Source organism: Hyperolius riggenbachi, chromosome 4 (genome assembly GCF_040937935.1).
Source record: "Hyperolius riggenbachi isolate aHypRig1 chromosome 4, aHypRig1.pri, whole genome shotgun sequence".
In the NCBI taxonomy this organism is placed as follows: domain Eukaryota; kingdom Metazoa; phylum Chordata; class Amphibia; order Anura; family Hyperoliidae; genus Hyperolius; species Hyperolius riggenbachi.
The window spans coordinates 326672856-326694347 of NC_090649.1; the positions used below are offsets into that span (position 1 = coordinate 326672856).

General features: G+C 41.2%; 1 protein-coding gene across 8 annotated transcripts in view; it reads left to right on the top strand.

The window, feature by feature from the left end:
• QKI (QKI, KH domain containing RNA binding) overlaps positions 1-21492 on the top strand; it is a 229682-nt gene that overhangs the window by 186597 nt on the left and 21593 nt on the right. For all 8 annotated transcript variants that reach the window (XM_068231750.1, XM_068231751.1, XM_068231753.1 and 5 more), the window contains one exon: positions 19850-19937. In XM_068231750.1, coding sequence (XP_068087851.1) covers positions 19850-19937 — 88 coding nt within the window. The remainder of the gene's footprint in view (positions 1-19849; positions 19938-21492) is intronic.

Consider the following 21492-nt stretch of genomic DNA (forward strand, 5'->3'; position numbering starts at 1 on the left):
TGGAAGGGGTGGACAAAAACCAACAACTGAAGCTACTAGAAGCTGTCCGAAGCAGCCTCCTCCTGGAAGCTCCTGTCGTTATCTGTACTTTTAAAAGCCATTACGTTCCTAGCAGGTGTCTTGCAAGATAGAAGGTGGCATAAAGGCAGTAAACCATAAAATGTGCCCTGCAAGAATACGGAGATACATGTGTAATTTATATTTATTTTCAATGACAAATTTAGTGCTACTTTTACAGCCTTTTTTAAAAAAAATTTTTAGGGATTTAATTAACGGAAGATCTGTTAACAGGCGTTCCAGCATTTAGATTCCTTAGATTTTTTTTTTTGCTTTGGCTTTGGAATTGCTTACAGTGGGGTGCTGCATTCCCGCACTGAAGCGTAAGTGAGAACCCTGCAGATGGCCATCTGTTCTGTAGTGCCTCTGCAAAGCACGGCTTACACCCTGCATGGCTCTCTAATGGATGTGCTAAACAGCATGCAAATGTGGCAGCTTGGTCACCGTAGCTTGGGGGGAAGGAGGGGGGGGAATGAAAAACCATAGCTTGGGGGGGGGGAAGGAGGGGGGGGAATGAAAATAAATTTACCCGGAAGGGAGAGTAACACGGGTGGAGGGAACACTTCCGGGTACACAGATACAGATCTACACAGATCCCAAGTGTTTCCTCCACCCGTGTTGCTCTCCCTTCCGGGTACACAGATATAACGCCAGCCAGCACAACCACTGGCTTGGCGCTCAGGCTATCCAGAATCCGTTCAAGCACCTGTACTTGACCTGAGGAAGCGGTTTGAGCCGTGAAACGCGTTGTCTATAGTGCAAATAAACTTTCGAACTCTCTACCCAGTGGAGTCTCTTTATGCAAAGCGAACACCGAATACAATACAAGGGCGCCTCCTATCCTCCTCGCAATACAACATTTTATCACCCCACTAGTGGGGTCCTTCGTTACTATCCAGAAGTGAAGTTTTTGTCCAAAGGAGCAGCAACCAACCATTCCAAAGACCGAGTGGGGACGGGACTTCCCTACATGCTTGTACAAGTGGTTGCCTTTCTAGCAACCCACAATTGTGGGTATAACTACTCTTACCTTTATTTCAGTTACTTGAAGATAATACACCATAAGGGCTCCTGGTACCCCTGCGGTTTTTTCTTTTCCTTTTTTCTTAAAGCCCCCAGATTTGTTATTTGTTAGTTGCATAACATCCAGAATTTTCCGCTTTACAGTGGGCCAGGTGCTGAAGTATTTCTGCAGTTAAGTCACACCACAAGTATGTACACAAAAATGTATTGACTGGTTCACATTTTATGTGCTTCACTTTTTTTCATATATAAATAAAAATGTGTACTTTTTCTTATGAGCATTATTTCATAACAAAAATGCATATACAGTGTATATAGCTACAGTACATAGGTATAGAGATGTAAAAGCATGTAAACCTATGCCTCTTTGCTTTTAAATCCGGATCCCCGTGACCCCATTCCTCTCTTCACCAGGGTAAGCTCTGTTCAGCCGCCATTACAACTTTGCTCTCATACTTTGGTGGGATGCTTTTTGTCTTACTTTCTTTGCTGGCCATGGTTCATCACATGTGGTTTTCTAATATCGGTTATTAGAGGTTGTTTCCTTGTTTCACTGCACCTGGTTTTTCTCCTTGGAAAAATACTTTTTCCCCTATCTACATATTGTGTTTCTTTTCTAATTTAACCACTATTGATTCTGATCCCTATGTTGGGACAAGCATTTGCACCTTACTAATTATGATTACACACTTGTTGCACATTTATTCATGTTTCATGAAATGACCTATGATTAACTGTATCACTTAGCACTTTATTCAATTGTATTTTGCACACTGCTAAGCCAGCATATTGTGGTTTGTCAGTTCCACAAGACCATTTTTTGATTGGGGTTCCCTAGACTGTCGGCAATGCTGATACAAATACCTAGCTGCTGTGTTTTTTATAATCTATACTTTCAATAGAGGAGCCTATCATTTTTACCAGATTTTTGTCTGTATCGGCTTGCTGACAGCCCCGGGACCATTTTGTGCTGAGCGGGGCCAAAAACACCCCACATGTTAATATTTTACATTGTAATATAAAGGAATTTATGGATGGCAAGAGGTCAGGGGATCCTCAGTATGTTTTTAAAGTGTTTTTATGATTGTTGTTCTTTAAATAAACTAATACATTTATATTTAATACTATTGTGGCTTGAATATTATCTTACTATAGATAGGAGGGGACTACTTTTTCTTTCATTTATAAATAGATTACCCCCGGATCGTTGATCCTAGTCCCCAGAGATGATCACCATTTACTGGGTAGTACTGTCAGTGGATATGACTAGACAGGGATTTCTAGGGCTCAAATCTTTGTGGAAACTCAGCTCTAAAAGCAACAGCATAATAACCTTTAAAGAAACACATGATACATATCCTGGAATAAATCTGCATTGTCTTCTTCCTGCTTTCATGGAAGCAAAAATATTGTTAGCACCCTGTGTTTACAAATGAGCTTATCTGCCATGACAGTCAGCTGACACAACTAAGGGCTCAAATTACAACTTGTGCATTTCTATAGGTTTTCCTTCTCTCTTGTGCAAGAGTTCAGGACCACTTTAGTGTTATTTACAAATCTAGTTGCAGAACACATCAGACAAATGACACATCAGACAAATGATCCACAATAGCTAGGATTCAGTTGATATTCTAGAGATTTCTGCTTACATTTATGTAATTCTATATGGAAAGAATTAGTATACTTTTTTTAGGTAGTCTCTCATATTACATTAAAGTGGTAAGATTGTACAATCAAGATTGTATCATAAGTGGATACTATAATTCTGTTGTGTGTTCCATTACAAGTCAAATTGAAGGTCCTATTTATAATGAGAAACCCTGTAACAGCACAGGCCCACATTTCTTGTCAGATCTATGTAGAGTAGCAAACCTTAAAGGGATACTGTAGGGGGTCGGGGGAAAATGAGCTGAACTTACCCGGGGCTTCTAATGGTCCCCCGCAGACATCCTGTGCCCGCGCAGCCACTCACCGATGCTCCGGCCCCGCCTCCAGTTCACTTCTGGAATTTCTGACTTTAAAGTCAGAAAACCACTGCGCCTGCGTTGCCGTGTCCTCGATCCCGCTGATGTCATCAAGAGCGCACAGCGCAGGCCCAGTATGGTCTGTGTCTGCGCAGTACACTCCTGGTGACATCAGCGGGAGCGAGGACACGGCAACGCAGGCACAGTGGTTTTCTGACTTTAAAGTCAGAAATTCCATAAGTGAACCGGAGGCGGGGCCGGAGCATCGGTGAGCGGCTGCGCGGGCACAGGATGTCTGCGGAGGACCATTAGAAGCCCCGGGTAAGTTCAGCTCATTTTCCCCCGACCCCCCCCCCTACAGTATCCCTTTAATGTGCTCACTAATAATACAATCTTTATTGTACAATCTTAACAAAATCTATGTAATATAGAAGGGTAATGTAGCCGAATATACTTTGAATTGATGATTTAGGTAGTCCCTCATATTACATAGTAGTAAGATTGTACAATCATGATGATTTATCTTTAAGATGCCTACACACAGTATAATTGTCACTTGTAGGGAACAGGACTGGACCCCTAGGGGGACAGTCTTGGCCACAAGCTCATACACATGTCCTGTTAGGCCCAGTGCACACCAAAAACCGCTAGCATATCCGCAAAACGTTAGAGGTTTTTGAAGCAAATTTTCAGAGCGATTCTAGGCATGTTTAGAGAGATTTTCTATGCCATACCTAGTGTTTCTTGGAGCATTTTTGTGTAGCAGATTTCATATATTGTTACAGTAAAGCTGTTACTGAACAGCTTCTGTAACAGAAACGCTTGGAAAACCACTCTGATCTAGCGTTTTTCAGAGCAGTTTTCCACTTTCCTATACTTTAACATTGAGGCAGAAACACCTCAGAAATCTAAAATATACAGCAGCCCCTGAGTTTGCGTTTTGCGTTTAAAGCATCTGGCCATGGAATCAAATTGCCACACCATAGACCTGCTGCTGTCGGCTGAATTCTTCACAGAGAAATTGAGGACCGGTTCAGACTGACTGCTTCAGCCTTTGTTTATCGATGGGATCCACCACATTCTGCATTGAGATGAATGGGGGCATTTATCCCAATGCATTTTCCATAGATTGGGAAAGCACTGCAGTCAGCGGCAGGTATTCACGGTTACCTATCCCCTTATTGTGCAGTCATGCGCCTGCGCAGGGTGCTCCTGGCTGTGGCAGCACACCATACATGCCAGCTCCCTCCATTTCTCATATTCCTTTGCGTCCCTGGTATCCTTTAAGCATGCCAAAACGAGCTGCTGGCAGCCAGCCGTGTGAACCAGCCCTCATCCTGCACCCTCTGTACAATCCATGCAGCTGAGACACCCACAGAGCCTTAAGGTAGCCATGCACCTATAGATCTGTAGCAGATTCGACCATCAGATAATTTGTCCGATGCCTGTCAAGTGGAATCTGGCAGTAATCTATCTGATGTGTGCCACCCACTAGGAACAGATTTCCAATAGATTTCAGAATCGTACTGAATTGAATCAGAATGAAATCTATGGGAAATCGATCTAAATGCATTATTGGACTATTATATCCAATGCAACTCTATGGGCCATCGATCTGCTGCCAGCAGCAGATCGACCTATATTTTCCATCCTGTCAGATCAAATCGATCGAAATCGGTTGATAGATTTGATAGAATCGATTTCTGATCAATTGATGGCTGAAATTGACCAGTGTATGGGCCCCTTTAGGGCTTTTTTTCACCAGATGCGCTTTGATCCAATTTCTGAAGAGGTTGTGTTTTGCCAATCACAGGGTCCATTTTTATTTAATAAGGTAATTTGTGGGGCTTTGTTACCTCTATGGGAGGCAGGCCGGTGCTCTTTTATGTCGAAACTGTTCTTAGTCTTCTTTTCATCTGTTCTAGCACAGTTGGCCTTTTTGCATTATACACGGTTTTACCAGACAAACTCATTTTTAGTAGGAAAGACCTTCTTTAGTATGTACTATTGGGGGTGGGGGCTGGGGTTAGATCTGAGAATCACACCCTAGCAGTGCTAAACATAGTCATGTGTTTTGTAAGGCTTCTCTATGTGGATTGCCTAGAATGTTTTTTTATTAAATTTGCTATAAAGGTGAGTTCCAGCAAATCTAATGTGATCTTGTGGTAGCTGCGTGAAAGGGATCTAAACATTAGGCTGTCAGCAGTGCAGTAGTGAGCTTATACTTATTAATAGGCTTTCTGTTTTTGAAAATAAAATGTACAACTGTAAATAGACCATGGTTTAATCTCTCGGTGCTGAATGTAAAGGCATGTTTGATTAATTACAGGCTTTTAGCTAGCTGGTCACATGTTTAGCAGCCAGTGCAGCTTTTTCAAAGATCTCTTGGTCAAAGGCTCTTTGTTTTCAGTCTCAGACTAGCAGATCCAAGCTCCACACCACAGTACTTCTCAGTACTATGAAAAATAACCACCGGCTGGTGAAAGGGGGCCCAGGAACAAAACGCAGCAAACAGTATAGCTTTCTCCCAGGCAACACTGTGTTTCTAGCTTCTAAATAGGTCATGTGACTGGCACATTTGTCCCCATAGAGAACATTTTCAATTCTTTAATTCTTTTCAATTGAATATGAATGGATGCAGGCCTGGCTGGTAGACAAACAGTGACTAGCTATATTTCCTTTGCTACTCCCTAGTTTCTCCAGCCGTGTTTATGCTTATATGCTTAGTACAGAGAATATGTAGCACTTATATTTTCTGATATGTTTTATACCTCCTCCTACCAAGAAAATTTGCCAGATTTAATAAGAATCTGTACAGAATACTTACAGGATTGCAGTTATTTATTTGTAGGATTTTTTTTTCTTTCAAACTATTAAAAATGTGGCTGCATTTGGGTTTGCGAGAGAGAAAGAGGGCTTGATAGTAAGGCCTTCCTGCAGCACAGCTGGAAGCAGCAGAATGTAACCAATGCTGCGCTACAACAGTCAGCCTTGTATCTGCATCATCCTAGGTGCTGTACAGTTATACCAGTTTGACAGCGGTTTATTCTTTTTTTTCCACGGACAGGAAGGTGAACTTTCTGTTTAGTGCAACAGTGACAGTAGAGCTGTGTTGATGACTTATTTATCTCTGTGCCTGGTGCAGGGAGACCAATGGCTCGATCCCTGGTTTCCCTCTCTAGAAAACTGCTTAGGTCATCTCTCCTCCTCTTCCATAAAACAGTAGGCGCTGCTCACTCATAGCTGAGCACCATTTCTGTACGGTGCTCATAATCTGGCCTGCCGCTCCAGCAATCCGTAATTAAACTTGTGCATGAGGCGTTCCCTTCTGTGCCTGTGTTAGAGGAGCTGTCAGTCATACTATCTCAGAAAATAAAAAAACACACACACACACACACATATATATATATATATATATATATATATATATATATATATATATATATATATATATATATATATTGTATGTATGTATGTATAGATATAGATATAGATAAATACTTGCTCTACTTACATATCTATTGCACTGTCCACATATTAGTGATTTTTCTACAGTACAAAAAGAGAAAATCCTTCTTAGCATTTCCCATTTTAAGTGTGGCTATTTTGAAGCCAATCCTGATGCCATTTCCTCCCTTACTCTCCTCTGTCTGATTTGCCCGCCCTTCACTATTAAAAGTGCATCGTCTCAGCATGAGAAATATTGGCCAATCAGAAAGGAACAAAGGTGTGGGAGGGAAAGAGGCTTCAGCCAATCAGGCTGCATTAGTTAAGGGTTAGGGGAAGTAGAGAAACAAGAGGACAACCCAGCATGCCCTGCTACTTACTTTTTGAATACCAAATTTTGTGTGTACCAAATAAGTCAGGTAAACTGGGGAATGATCATTTATCAACAAGAAAAGTGATTTTAACTTTTGGATTGCCTGGTTAGCACCCTTATTACTTATTTACCAGATACAAATAAAGAATAGATTTTTGATTGTATGCCCAATTTTAAGTCCTTTTGAGGACACTTTAAGTCCTTTTGAGCTTACAGAATTCTGGAAATAATGGCAGTCTGTTTAGGAGGAGATAAAAAGCAAGAAAACACTACCAAATGTTTTTTTTCAACTCCACTAAGATTTCATGCAGTTTTTCTGGACATTTTTGGGACACCCAAATTTAGATGTGGTTTTGTACCTCAGAGTCTGTAAATTTTATGGACTGAAGAGAAGAAAGCACAGTTAGAAAAATCTTGGAAACTGCGTACTTTTTAAGGGTGATTATATATGAGAGCTATGTCTTAAAGGTGGTGTTTGGATGTCAAATGTCTGAGGTGGAAAATTAACACATACGAAGACTGGAATGTATATGATCAGTATGTGACCATTTCCTTTGCTGCCTAAACAATGCAGCTATTCAGTTCATATACCACTGAGATCTGACCGGAGCTGCATGGCTCTGTATAGCAGATTATGCACAGTTTCATTTCATTACTGCAAAGAATGTTGCGGTTTGTCTCTTGATAAAAGCATGTACATGGGTACTGCAGAGTTTGCCTTTTCTCATGCATGGGTAACAATGGTGAAATAACTCCCTTAGCTATCTCTGTCATTTGTATCCTGTGTTGATGCTGTCCTATTTTTCACTGAAGTCAAAAAAGTTCACTGAAGACTCAAAAATGTCTGTGCTGTCAAAGTAAACCTTTTACCTGGTGTTGCTCTGAGGAGATTCACATGATTAGCTACCAGCCACTGACAGCACTTGGTATATGGGGTGGTTAGAACCTCTGACCAAGAAGACAGGTGCTGATTGGTCATCTTGCTTTTAGTGCAGATTTCTTTTAAACCTGAAGAATATATTTAAGAGTTATAGTATAGTTAGCAGCAGTAGCCTAGGGTGTAGTGTGAGTGCAGAATAGTTGTACCAAAAGTTTATGGTATTTTTTATATTTTCAGATACCACTAGCATTACCGTATGTATATTGATTCCTAGATCACTATCAACTTTCTAAAGCATTATGTATATGGATTCCTAGACATATATAGCTCTCGCACTCACTCATGCACACTCATACGCGCACACTCATACGCGCACACTCATACGCACACACTCATACGCACACACTCATACGCACACACTCATACGCACACACTCATACGCACACACTCATACGCACACACTCATACGCACACACTCATACGCACACACTCATACGCACACACTCATACGCACACACTCATACGCACACACTCATACGCACACACTCATACGCACACACTCATACGCACACACTCATACGCACACACTCATACGCACACACTCATACGCACACACTCATACGCACACACACACACACACCCCCGCCCACACACCTCGCGCCTCTGTCACATTTTCTCTCCGCTGTCTCACTCTCCCCTCTCTCTCGCCTATGTTACATTCTCTCTCTCGCTCTCTCTCTCTCGCGCGCGCCTATGTCACATTCTCTCTCTCTCCTCTCCTCTCTGTCCCTTTCCCCTCCTGCTGCCCATGTTTGACTGGAGAGTAGTAAACACCTGAATGTAAAACTCGGTTAGATTAAATGGGATCATGTCAGATAGGGTGATGGGCAATGTAAGAAAGATAATGCTAAGACGTTTCCCTAGTGTATCTTTAACATTATGACCCACAAATTTGTCAAGTGAATTAGTGGAGTCATCTTTGCATATCATTTCCACTGAGGCTGTACTTTGAAGAAGATAAGCAGGCTATGTTGCTCCAGAGAAATAATGATGCTAATTTATCTTTGCCTGTCCACCTAGGAAAGGAAAAGCTCGGCAAGGCATTCGGAAAGGAAATTGAGAAATAACTGAGCCATGCTGTGCAATTTCTTTCAGTTTATTTTTCTGCTATGGTTTTCAAAATTCTAAATTGTTTGTCAGCTGGGACTTTTCCTGATTTCTATACTTCACTTTTATCTATTTAAGACTACAAATAAGACTTATGTTAATAAGGCACAATATATACAGTATGTGTGTGTGTCCATTCATTACTATCCAACAGATGCAAGTGATTAGAATAAGTATAGGCCCATTTTAACCAGTTGGTTTCCTCACCATAGTATATTTGCATCAGCTTGAACTTCACTAGGCGTTCAATAATGTAATAAGAAGTCAGCTGCTTGTCCTTTGCTATTTATCCTGAGGAATATTTTACCTTTCCTTGTCTTGTGTAGCTATTCATCTTTCCAGGATTGGGCGCTGGTGATCTACTGGTTCCCGAGTTGGTCATCTTGCAATTTTTTGACATGATTACCTGGTTTTATGGTGGTGGGAGTCTGCAGTGGAGCCCAAAGCAAAAATATCCAATTAAACTCCTTATTAACCCCCTTCTCCATGTGTATTGATAATTTGATGGCTTGTCTACAATCCTGCTTTCTTGGTGAAAGCAGAAGTTACAGAGATACAGAGACTTCAGTTGCTGGACTGGCACCTGTATTATGGACTGCAGTGCTTAGCACATACAGTCACCATGGCAGTACTGTGGGAAGGGTGTTGGGGTTGTTTTACACAGTGTTTTAAAATCTTTTTTTATTTTTTATTTGTTTTGTTCTTAACAATACTGGTAGGCCCAGATCAGACCTGCACCCAACTAGGCCCCTGCAACTGTTGTTGGCTACTGTGCTTTGTTCTTAATTACCGTAGTTAGGGTTATGTTTACTATTTATATTAACTTTGGTAAAATATCACTTGGTAATAGATCCAATTCTAATAAAAGTGACAGATTATAAATATCCTGTTCAAGATTATTTTCTCATTCTCTTGAGCTCTAGTTGCCTTTCATTAGCTTAGAGAGTAACCTTTGGTGCTACTATCAGTCGTCTGGTCATGTGAAGCTGACACAGGAGTGAGAGCGTGTTTCCTGTTAGTCATGGTTTGCAGATGAGTTCATATTGAAATGCCTCTCTCCAAGAGCAGCTGGGTCTGTTTACTTTTTTATTTTCCCATACTGTCTTTTTGTTGTGGGCATTGTACGTTTGTTTTTAAATAAAAAAAAGTCTGCTTTGATTTAAAGATGTAGTGTAATATGACTGATTCTTCTTGAGGCTAATAAAACAACATTCCTTTTTGCTGCTATGACCAAGCCCTGTCCTGTCCTCCCCATTACTGTATCTCTAAAACGTTCCACAGCTCACATTCCTAATGGCTTCTTGTATTGAGATGGTTGGAAGCAAGTTATGTCTAGTATTCTGCCTTCAGATATTTACTGGAAGTCTGCTATAGATCATGCTATACATGTACGGTCCACTCTTGCCTTAGGAATGCTACTATCTTTAGTATACTTGCAGGGATTTAAGCGCAGCACTACATTTTTGGTACTTGAATATCAAAGTATCTACTGTAAACAGAACAGCTGGGGTTTTCAGATAAAGTGAACAACTCCTATGCTACTTCATCATCCAAGATAACAATTCACATTTTCTTATAAGATACCCATTCAGGTGAATTAAGCATTTGAACCAAAAGTTCGGTCTATAAAGCAGGTGTTTTATAGTATACTAGTAGACCCAAGCCCGTTTAAAAACGAGCTCTAAGTCTTTTTCCTGCCACCACCGCTGCTGCCGGGAATGCAACCGCCCACCTTGCTCACCCGCCCACCTCGCTCCCTGGTCCCGTCCACCTGTCTGTACTGCGCACATGCGCAGTAGGCAAATAACAGGGACAGCTTGACACAGCGACACAGGGAGATTATTGTATAGGATTCTGTGGAATTTATCGTTTTCAGTGTACAAAGTTTTTTTTGTGCCCATGAAACATTTTTGCATTATTTGTTTAATTATGACCTGGGATGCAGGGTTTACACGACTGGATGCTTGTGCTAATGTTAGATGCTACTTGGAAGGACTGAATAGCAGTCTGTGAGTTGCCCAGACTCTTCCCCAGTACAGTCATCACCAAAATGAGGTACTCAGGGCTGGGAAAGACCACCTAACCAGCCTTTTCCTGTAGACACCGGGGAGCAGAGAGAGGAGGTGGGCAAGGTCAGATGATGACTGGGCAGAAAAAGAAACCCACACTCTGCGGGCAGATCATGTGCCTAACTATTCCAAAGGGAACATCTCTGGAACAGACATTTGTGACATTTGTTGGAGCAGTAGAATATTACTCTATTCACCTTTATGAACAGTGAAGAATATAGGAGGGTAAACTAGAGCTTTAATAAGTGGGTTTTCAAAGTTCTTGTTACAGAAGAACAAAAACACTCAATTGTCTTGACTGTAATGAGTTGTATAGAATGAGCTACTCAGCATTCCAAAGGCCTCAGAACATGTATGGCTGAGGCTAGACGCAGGTACCTGTGTAATGTTGCTCTGTCTGTATATACATAGATTTCTGTGGTGTACCAGAATGTTTCTATTAAAACATGAAAGCTGGTCAGTTTTGGTTATCACCACACACCTGCATGATTGACACTGTGTATTCTTTCTGTGCCTCAGTGTTTGTTACAATAAATGCAACATCGTTTGTCCTTATAGCTTATATGAGACTGTTGCATGGTAAGGTTTTTTGTTTTTTTGAATAATTACTAAATTGCAGTGGAAGGTTCCCCTTTGTTAGATACATAAAAGCATTCCACAGCATTCTTTGTCAGACAGGAGATTCACAGGGCAGCAAGCCGGGGAGGTTGCAGCTGTTACCATGCATGACATACTTCAGGGGCCCCGAGGGGAGGTGACAGGAGCGCTGTGCACAAACTGTGTGGCCTTCTAGATCCCTCGGGGCCAGGAGGCATGGCTGGTGTATGAATAGTGTCAGCACAACATTTCCCTTTTACTATTCTCAACCAGCAAGTTCCTCTTTATAAAATCATGCAAGAGATTTTTTTTTTTTTTCATAGTCATAGCTGTTTTCCTAGAGCACAGCTGCCTTACAGAAATCAGAAGTCGTCTTCATAGCAAGTGAATAGATGTGCAATCCTGTTTACGCTTCTCTAGTGTAGATCCCCTCCATATAGCCTATCAGTCCTAACATTTGTGTAAACGTAATATTGCAATATTTATGCTACATAACGTTTCTTAAGATTGTGTTTATCGTGTACATACGGAATACAAGGGGAATGTTGAAGAATTAAGAGGATGAAAGGCTTGAGTCAATCGCTTGGGCTTATCCTAAGCAATGCAAATCCGGCTTTAAGTGACCTTATTGATGTTTGCTTAAAGCGGCTTCTTCCTAGTACAAATGACTGAGCTTTGTTGTAGATACTATACAGGTAGTATTGTGTCCCGCTGGACATTGCTTATGCATCCCATGTGCATCCTCTCTTTGCTTAAACAGCTAGAGCCTCCAGGAATGCCTGGAGCTAAGATAGATTGCCTGAATGTGCCTTGTTTGATCAGCTGTCAGTTGGCAAGAGGACAGGTCAACAGAAAAAAAAGAGCCCCACTTTAGCAGAGGACACATCAGAAATCAGGCAGGAACTAAGGTGGGGCAGAATAACAAAAATGTCTGCATGGAATGTGAAGCTACGCTTTTTTCTTGCTGTGATTTTGATCCTGGCATAGTATTAGGTACTCCTTCTCAACACCACACAGAAACGCAACAAGAGCTATCCTGGGTTGAAAATGGATTTTATATGAAAATGCACCATCTTCTGGTGGCAAGTGGAATGAAACCTCCAGCTTGCTTTATCTATTTTTTTTCTTCCCTTTTTACTACAAATGCCCTTTATGCAATAATTGCATGAGCTCATAGGGGTGAAAGTAGAAGCTTTGAAAAGCATTTTTTTTTCCAAAACACATTGCAGACAAAGAATTTCTGTGTGGCACGAATGTACCAGAGACGTTTTTTCTCAGAGAATTGTTCAATATTTACCTCAGCGATTTGCTGCTGATCGTGAAGTGCTTGCAGTAGTAGAGGCACTCTTTTTAAAGGGCCACTTCATGTCTTACACTCTGCATCATGTACTCTGCAGTAAAGGGGGAATTACTGTGCTGTTTAGTCTTGTTGTATTTAAAACGTATTTGCAGAATACAAGGGCTACACACTTTCTATAATGTGTTATAACCAAAATGTGTTTTCCAAATAAACATTTTATATTGAGTACTGCAATGATCCTTTGTTTGACATATTAACTTGTCTTTTTCTGCATGCCTGGAGGCACCCTCTGTAAGACTGAAGTAAAAGGGCTGCAATCCCTTGTGTTTTGACTAGCGAGAGAATTGTGTTCCTCCTTTTAGTCGGCCTGCAGTGAGATTTCATCTCAGACCTAAATCTGAACTGAGATCAAAGAATCTGCTTTTGTTATTGGGAGTTTACTCCCTGCTGATTGCAAATGGCAAATATTAATTATTTAATGCTTTATATTTTTCCTTATCAAAATGCTTTAGATCTCCTTCGTACTGAACTTTTGTGTAAATAAACTGCAGTATAGTATATGTGAACCATTTTATATGGCAAAAAAGATGATTTTTTTTTTTAAACCAGTTTTATGATTTATATAATTCATCATTCATAGCACTTGTACAAGAACACCCAAACCTGGGCATAATAAAAATAGACACTGTGACGGAACCCATAGGAAACCATGGGTCCATTGTGTATGTCTGGAGCCTATTCTCAGCCTGAACTGGCAGGCAAGTGAGAATATGCTAGGAAGTGGGCTTGACAGAAGCAAAGTGAGGCCTCTTTTCCAAGGGGAGTTGAGCTGTGTGCTCAGCAAGCAGTTGCCGGGCAGTAGTAAGCAGTTGTGTGAGTTTGAGGCATTTCACTGCCTGTGGAAAAGAGGCCTCAGGGCTGTTGCACACCAGAGCGGTTCTGGAGCGGTTTTTAAAACGCTTGCAGGGGGAAAACCGCTTGGTTAATGTATTTCAATGGGCTGGTGCACACCAGAGCGGGTTGTTTTTTCCACAAACGCGAACTCGGGCGCTGCAGCATTTTTTTAGATTTCTGAGGCGTTTCTGCCTCAATGTTAAATTATAGGAAAGTGGAAAACCGCTCTGAAAAACGCTAGATCAGATTGGTTTTCAAGGCGTTTTTGTTACAGTAGTTGTTCAGTAACAGCTTTTACTGTAACAATATTTGTAATCTACTACACAAACACGCTCCAAAAACGCTAGGCATGTTTAGAAAACCTCTCTAAACACGTCTAGAATCGCTCTGAAAATCTGTTTCAAAAACCTCTAGCGTTTTTCGGATCTGCTAGAGGTTTTTGGTGTGCTCTGGCCCTAATGCTGGGTACACACTGTGAGATTTTCTGGACGATTTACTGTCCGATCGATTATTTCCAACATGTTCGATTTGTTTTCCGATAGATTTCCGAGCATTTACCGATCGACTTCCTATTAAAGTGAAATCTATCGGAAAATGCTCGGAAATCTATCGGAAAGCAAATCGGACATGGTGGAAATAATCGATCTGACAGTAAGGCTACTTTCACATTAGGATTTTGCGTTTGATGCGACATTAAGGTCGCACGACGCAGCCCTAACGCAATGAACATACACTTTCACAGTGTGACGTTAAAGTCGCACGTTAGGAAATGTATTTACTAGGGTATGAAAACGGCGCATGAGGAACATTTTAAAAAAGAAAAAACATTACTGAGCATGTGCAACACACATAACGTAGCAGAATCATTGCTAAACGCACAGCATACAGCACTTTCTAATAACGCTGCACGTTACACACTAACGCAACGTGTGCACTGTGAATGTCACACAGAGTTTGCATTGCTGTGCGTTACTCTGCATTAAAATATTTCATAACGTGCGACTTTAACGTCGCACTGTGGAAGAGGCCTAAATCGACCAGAAAATCTCAGTGTGTACCCAGCATAAGAGTATGGAGCTAATAATGCTTAACCCATTAGCAGCTTCAATAGTTATCTCGTTTGAGAGAAGTGCAATGCTTTTGACCTCAGTCAGCAGAACTCAGTGTGCTGTAAATATCTTGGAATGCTTCATCTCCCTGCTAACAGAAAATACAGAAACTGAAAGCAGAAGTTCTCTATTATTGTCTCACGCTAAGGGAGAGAAACAGGCGCCAGGGTATGATTAATTTGTTAAAAGCAACTACAAGGAAAAAAGTTTGAGGTGGCTTACCTCAATGATGACACCTTCAAAATAATTTGTAACGTACTTTAATATGCACTTGGCAACGCATTTCGTGAGTCTCGGCCTACTTCCTCAGGCCGAATACAGTGCCTAAAATCATTAAACACAGGGCGCTCAGTACTCAGCTGATATCCTTATACTCTTATAAACCTCATCACAGATATATAGATATAGGTAGAGGTTCAAAAACTTATTTCACTCAATGAAATGCAAATCAGTTGCTATCTTTTATTTAAGGTTATTTTTTTCGATTTTCATTTTGATGTGCTATCTGCCACTGTTAAAATAAATCTACCATTGAAATGATACTGTTCTGAGACTTTATTTCTTTGTCATTGGACAAACTTACAAAATCAGTGAGGGGTCAAATAATTATTTCCTCCACTGTGTATATATATATGTGTGTGTGTGTGTGTGTGTGTGTGTGTGTGTGTGTGTGTGTGTGTGTGTGTGTGTGTGTGTGTGTGTGTGTATGTATATATATATATATATATATATATATATATATATATATATATATATATATCACACTACATATAGTATATAAGAATATCAGCTGAGTTCTGAGAGCTCTGAATGTCTCCAAGCATCAGCGAGGCTACAGGTGCGTACACATGAACTACGGCCACCAACGACTGGTTCATCAGACCCTCCCGCTGGGCGGACTTTCAGGCGACAGTAGCGCATGTGTACGGACGGCGCACTGATGAGGCTGTTTCTGAACAATCCGCCGGGTGCCGGGAGGAGCTAAGCAGCTGTGAAGCAAGGGGGGGGCGGGGCGGCAGAACTCATTGTCGTGCACTGCCCTATCATATCTGGAGCTGCCTGGAAGGGATGGGACTGGCTGCTGACATTCATGCAGCCAGGACAGAGAAAAGAGGTGTGGATTTGCTCAGGGGAGAGTCTGCAGCTTCAGGTTCTCTCCCCAGCCTCAAGTCACACAGGACTAGTATGCCTGCGCTCCGCTCACATGTGCCACCTCCGCTAGATGAGCTGCCTGCAAGTTAATAGATGTGAATGCAATGCAGACACAGGCAGCAAGCAAAGTTGGGCGGTTGATTGCGAACTAGAAGAGAGGCTTTCTGTTATAGCGGGTGACCGGTATAGACAGTTTAGCTGTCACCTGCCTCACAGATTTCTGAGAATTTCTGCGTTCTGCCCCTTACATCCCACCCAGCCAATCACTGTTAATCCTTTAGCAGGAGGTCACACAGGCAGAGAAGCACTCCTACAGTGCTAGGCGAGCGGGTTTCAAAACATCCGGGCGGCCCGCCCACCTAATTAGCGTCAAGTCCTGGGGCTGCAGTTTGCAGGAGCATCTCCTGCTTGGGGGGCGGAGCTCCACCCCGCCCTCAGGAAGACTGTTATGCTGGGAATACACGTTTTGTTTTTGCCTTCGTTTAAACCTTCGTTTCGATTGTGCCTTTTGTCCTTTTCGATCCCGAAATAATCGATCGTACGGTTAATATCACCACCCACGGTTTCGTTTTTTTTTCGATTCTGATGGTTTCGTTTTTCCGATGATCGAAGGCTGCAAAGAAACGAAATGTAGTACAGGGACGGACGGCATAAACGAATATATAATCGATCTGAACAGCCATCAAGCCTACCAATGGCTCGATTAGATGAATAAAGAGAGATAATATCAAACATGTTCGATCACTAGTCGTTCGTTTTTGGGGTCTATTAATCGAAACTATAATGAGATTATGACTATTTTCACATACGTTTTCAACACTCGATTCGTTTACCGAACGAATCGAAGGCTAAAACGAAGGCAAAAACAAAACGTGCATTCCCAGCATTAGACGCGTAATTGCCGTCTATTTACATGTACAGCGCTGCGATCGGCAGCAGCGCTGTATTGGGGGACAGCCGTGTGACACGGCTGTCCCCTCCATAGGCTGGATAGTGATCGGCTGTCATAGGCTGAAGCTGAGGGAGGGAGCAGGGGAATAGAAATGAAAAAAAAAAAGCATTTTTATAAAAAAAAAAAAACTCTGGAGTGATCAGACCCCACCAACAGAGAGCTATGTTGGTGGGGGGAAAAGGGGGGGGGATCACTCATGTGCTGTTGCGTGGCCCTGCAGCTTGGCCTTAAGCCAGTACTGTTCTATAAACTTAGTAAACACATTTCAGCATGCAGCATTTACCCCGTAAAATAATCCCTAGCTGTAAATATGCAGAAAGACTAGCCCCGCCTTCTTACCTGTCCGTGCATTAGTACAGAGACTGCTATATCATGATTGACATATAGCAGAGCTACTGGCATTTCAGATGCCATCAATTAAACACGCATAGCAGATTTGCAAGATTTAATAAGGCTGTATGTTTATTGGACAATACACTGTTATGGAAATAGAAACCCTTTATCAGGTTCATGTAATGAGGGCATGTGTGTCAAATGATTGTGTACATTAGGCTACTGCTCCTTAATTGGCTGGATGTGCTGTCTGGTAAAGGTTGCTTTAATCACAGGACTGGCTGACAGGATTATACAGATCCTACAGTACAGCTCGGATGTTGTTTAGCTGTGCTTGGAGCTCCATATTTAGCATACTGTATATTATATGTAAAAAAGTATAACCGAATAATCCCCAGCTAACTGTAGGTAACAAGGCCCAGTGGCTATAATTATGCTGTAATGCTTATTTTTGTTAGGCATGAAAGTATAGAGTCATCACCAGTCTTGAGTTTTGCTCTTAATGTACAATTTATTACTAGCTGTGACTTGCGGATTGATTAAAAGTAATGAAAAGCGTGTTAAGACTACTGCATTGAAAAAACCACAAGTGAATGACTAGTCTAAGCACTATATTAACTGAAGTGATTTATTGCACTAGTACAGCACTCCGGCCTACAGTTAGCAGAATAGTGCACTCCAAACAAGACATCTGCTTACTGGTTCATATTCCCTAAAGGAAGCAATATTGCCTTAGAATTTGTAAAACTTTCATATTGCTGCATCTGCTGAGCAGGAGTAAGATTTTATAACCACAAGATCATAAAGCTTATACTGTACCTGCTTGAGAATTCCTTTTTCAACCATTGTATTTTCATTAAATCTGTTGAACATGTACGTATTTGACCACTCTCAAAGCATTGATGTCACCAACTTAATTACCTTTTATACGCTTGTCACGGCCAACGATGCCCATTCATCCCTGTGGAGGGATGAAAAATGGCTGGTCATCACCAGCCTGTCCATGTAGAATTGATTGGTTCACCATATTACTGTGCTAGATCTTAATCTGATTTCTGCTGAAATCTAATTTAAAAAAAATTCCTTAGTGGCCAGCTAGTATATTGCTGCTTGGTGCAGTACAGAGCTACACGGTTATTGAACCACCACCTGATCAGTAACTTATACCATCTTTTGTGCTTCCAAAAGATAAACTTTGATTTGTAAATTTAGCTTAAAGTGTATCCGAGATGAAAAACTAACTATAAAAAGGAACCTTTCTATATATCTTATCTAAAGTTGAGATAGTTTACACAGCAAATCTAGCTGCAAACAGCTTCAATAGAATATGATTAATTATTCCTGTGATACAATGAGAGCGGCCATGTTCTGTTTGTCATCATTACACAGGAAATCTGCAACTGCATCTCCAGCCCTCAGCTCACTCCCTCCTCTTCCCCTCTGCCTCTGAAATCACTGGCTAGTAGCCTCCTCCTCCTCCTCCTGCCCAGACTGAGCCCCCATGTGCCCTTGCTACATGGGTCTGAGTGCCTTGGCATTTTGGAGAAGCTGTGGGTGAGGCTTGTTTAGTTTATAGGGAATTAGAGCAGTAAAACAAAAAGAAAACGTATTTGGCGTGAGGAATGCCCTATAAACTATATGAAAGGAACACAATTATGCAATGTGTAAGAGTTCATTTCGGATCCACTTTAAGTAGGTCATACACATGTAGATGTCTGCCCAATGTACCTAAGCAATCGATTTATGGAGGAATAGATTTCTACCACACACTGCAGAACAATTTTTCAATAGATTCCAGCTACAAAAATTGATTGAACCGCAGCGAAAAGTGCAACACTATGGGACACCGATCCACCATCTCTCCCACCCCAATTGTCCAAAACCTTACATCTGGTCTAATGAATGCTTCTGATCAATTTTAGGACAAAATCGTTGAGGCGTTTTGGTGGCATCGATGCCCCAAAAAAATGCTGAGTTGAATGGGAAAATCGGTGTGTATGGCCTGCTTTAGGTTTTCGCGAAAGATTACTGGCAGATTTGATCAAAGGGATTAAATCGTCTGGGGAAAAATGAATGGTTATATTATTATTATTATTTTTATTATTATTTAGTATTTATATAGCACTGAAATCTTCCACAGCAGTGTACAGAGTATGTTGTCTATCTGATAGTTATAGTCGTATGTGTGTATGTATCGTGTAGTGTATGTGTCGTAGTCTAGTGCCACTTTAGGGGGAAGCCAGTTAACTTATCTGTATATTTTTGGGATATGGGAGGAGACCGGAGCACCCCAGAAGAAACCCACACAGACATGTGGATAACATACAAACTCCATAGTGCCCTGGCTGGGATTCGAACCAGTGACCCAGCGCTGCAGGGCAAGAGTACTAACCACTATGCCACTGTGAAAGAAAACTGACAAGATTGAAAGCTACCAACCCTTTCTATGTTTTTCTTAAAGTATAATCCAAGTATTTTGTTGTACACATCTTATCTTTGGATACTAACGCTTTCTGTTTTCTGCACTTGCAGGCCGAAGGAGAAGACAGTTTAAAAAAAATGCAGTTGATGGAACTGGCCATCCTTAATGGAACCTACAGGGACGCTAACTTAAAATCACGTAAGCATTTTCTTCCCCTTCCTTTCCTTCTCTCCCTGGTTTCCTTTTGTTTGATCTTTACAGTATATGGCTGATCAGATCATCATGTAGCTGATAGCATTTGCTCTGATTTTGCTTTCTATAAACTACACTAAACAAAACTTTCTGCCTTCAACACCATTACAAACATGACCAGAATATATAGAATAATTCAGAAATGTTGTTAGAACAAAATCCGTTTCATGGGAAGTGAGTTTGCAGTGAGTATGAACAACAAACTGTTAATAGGTGTTGTCTTTTAAAGCAGACCTATTATTAAAATTTTATTTTTGAAACATAGCACAGCAGTATTTCCTAAATAAATTGAGTTAAGTTTTGCTTTCATAAAAAAAAAAAAAAAAGTATTTGATTTTCACCTTCAGATGAGCAAGAAGTGGCTCTTTAAGTCATTGAGTGAACATGCAAATCATTTATTTGTCCCTGAAAGGCCAGGCATACATGCAGAAGTGTTGGTGGACAAGGGCTGTTTCACACTGGGCGCTTTGCTGATCGCTGGCAGTCAGCAAAGTGCTGCTACTAATGCAAGTCAATGGTAGTGTTTACACTGTAGCAATCACCAGTGATAAGTGATTTGCTGAAGTCTCAAACATGGCAGCATTTTTGGAGCAATTCCATTTCAAAGGTAAAAAGATCACAAAACAAAATCGCTCTAAAATCCCTTTCCTGTACAGTGAAAAACAGTGTTTTTGTTGATTCCCAGGTGATCAGCAAAATGCTACCAAAGTGCCCAGTGTGAACTAGCCCTAACGAATCTATAGTTTATTCAATTTACATACCTTTCTAACCCTACTTGCAGACTGTCTGGGTCAGGCTGTTTTGGTCTTTAAGGTAATTATTGGCTATAGCTGTAGACATAGGATTTATGGAAGTGGTATTCCAAGAGACCCAGTTAAATTATGGAGACCCAGAATTGCTAGGAATTCAGTAGAGCACTTAAAGGATACCTGAGTAGTAAATTGTAAAAGCGGGGGAGCAGGCATATTTAGGAAGCGGTCCTCATAAAAAACTGCTTCCTACACATGCCTGCTCCCTCTGTTTTTACAATTTACAACTGCTCTGGTATCCTTTTAGTGCTCTACAGAATTACTAGCAATTCTGGTTCTCCATAATTTAACAGAGAGCATATTTGCAACTATTCAATTGGTCTGTATTATGAGTTTGAGTACATGACGTCTGTGCCTCTCAGTTCGGCACGGGGAGAACCGACTGACTGCTCTCCCTGCTACCGCTAAACTCCGGGGTGGCGTTAAATACTATTCCCCCTCGGAGTTGTCTCAACTTGGGAGATATAATTTGGAGTCTGGCAGCCCCAGAACCCCAAATTACTGATATGCGGGGCGCAGCATCGCATTAATGCTCTGACGGTGCCCAGCTTTGGCGCTGAGCTGATTCGCTGTATTATGTACCCTATGTTTGTTTCTTACTTTGTACAGCACCACAGAATATTTTGGCACTCTATAAATCAATAATAATAATATTCAGATTCACTTGAGCAAAAAGTTACCACCATAATGCA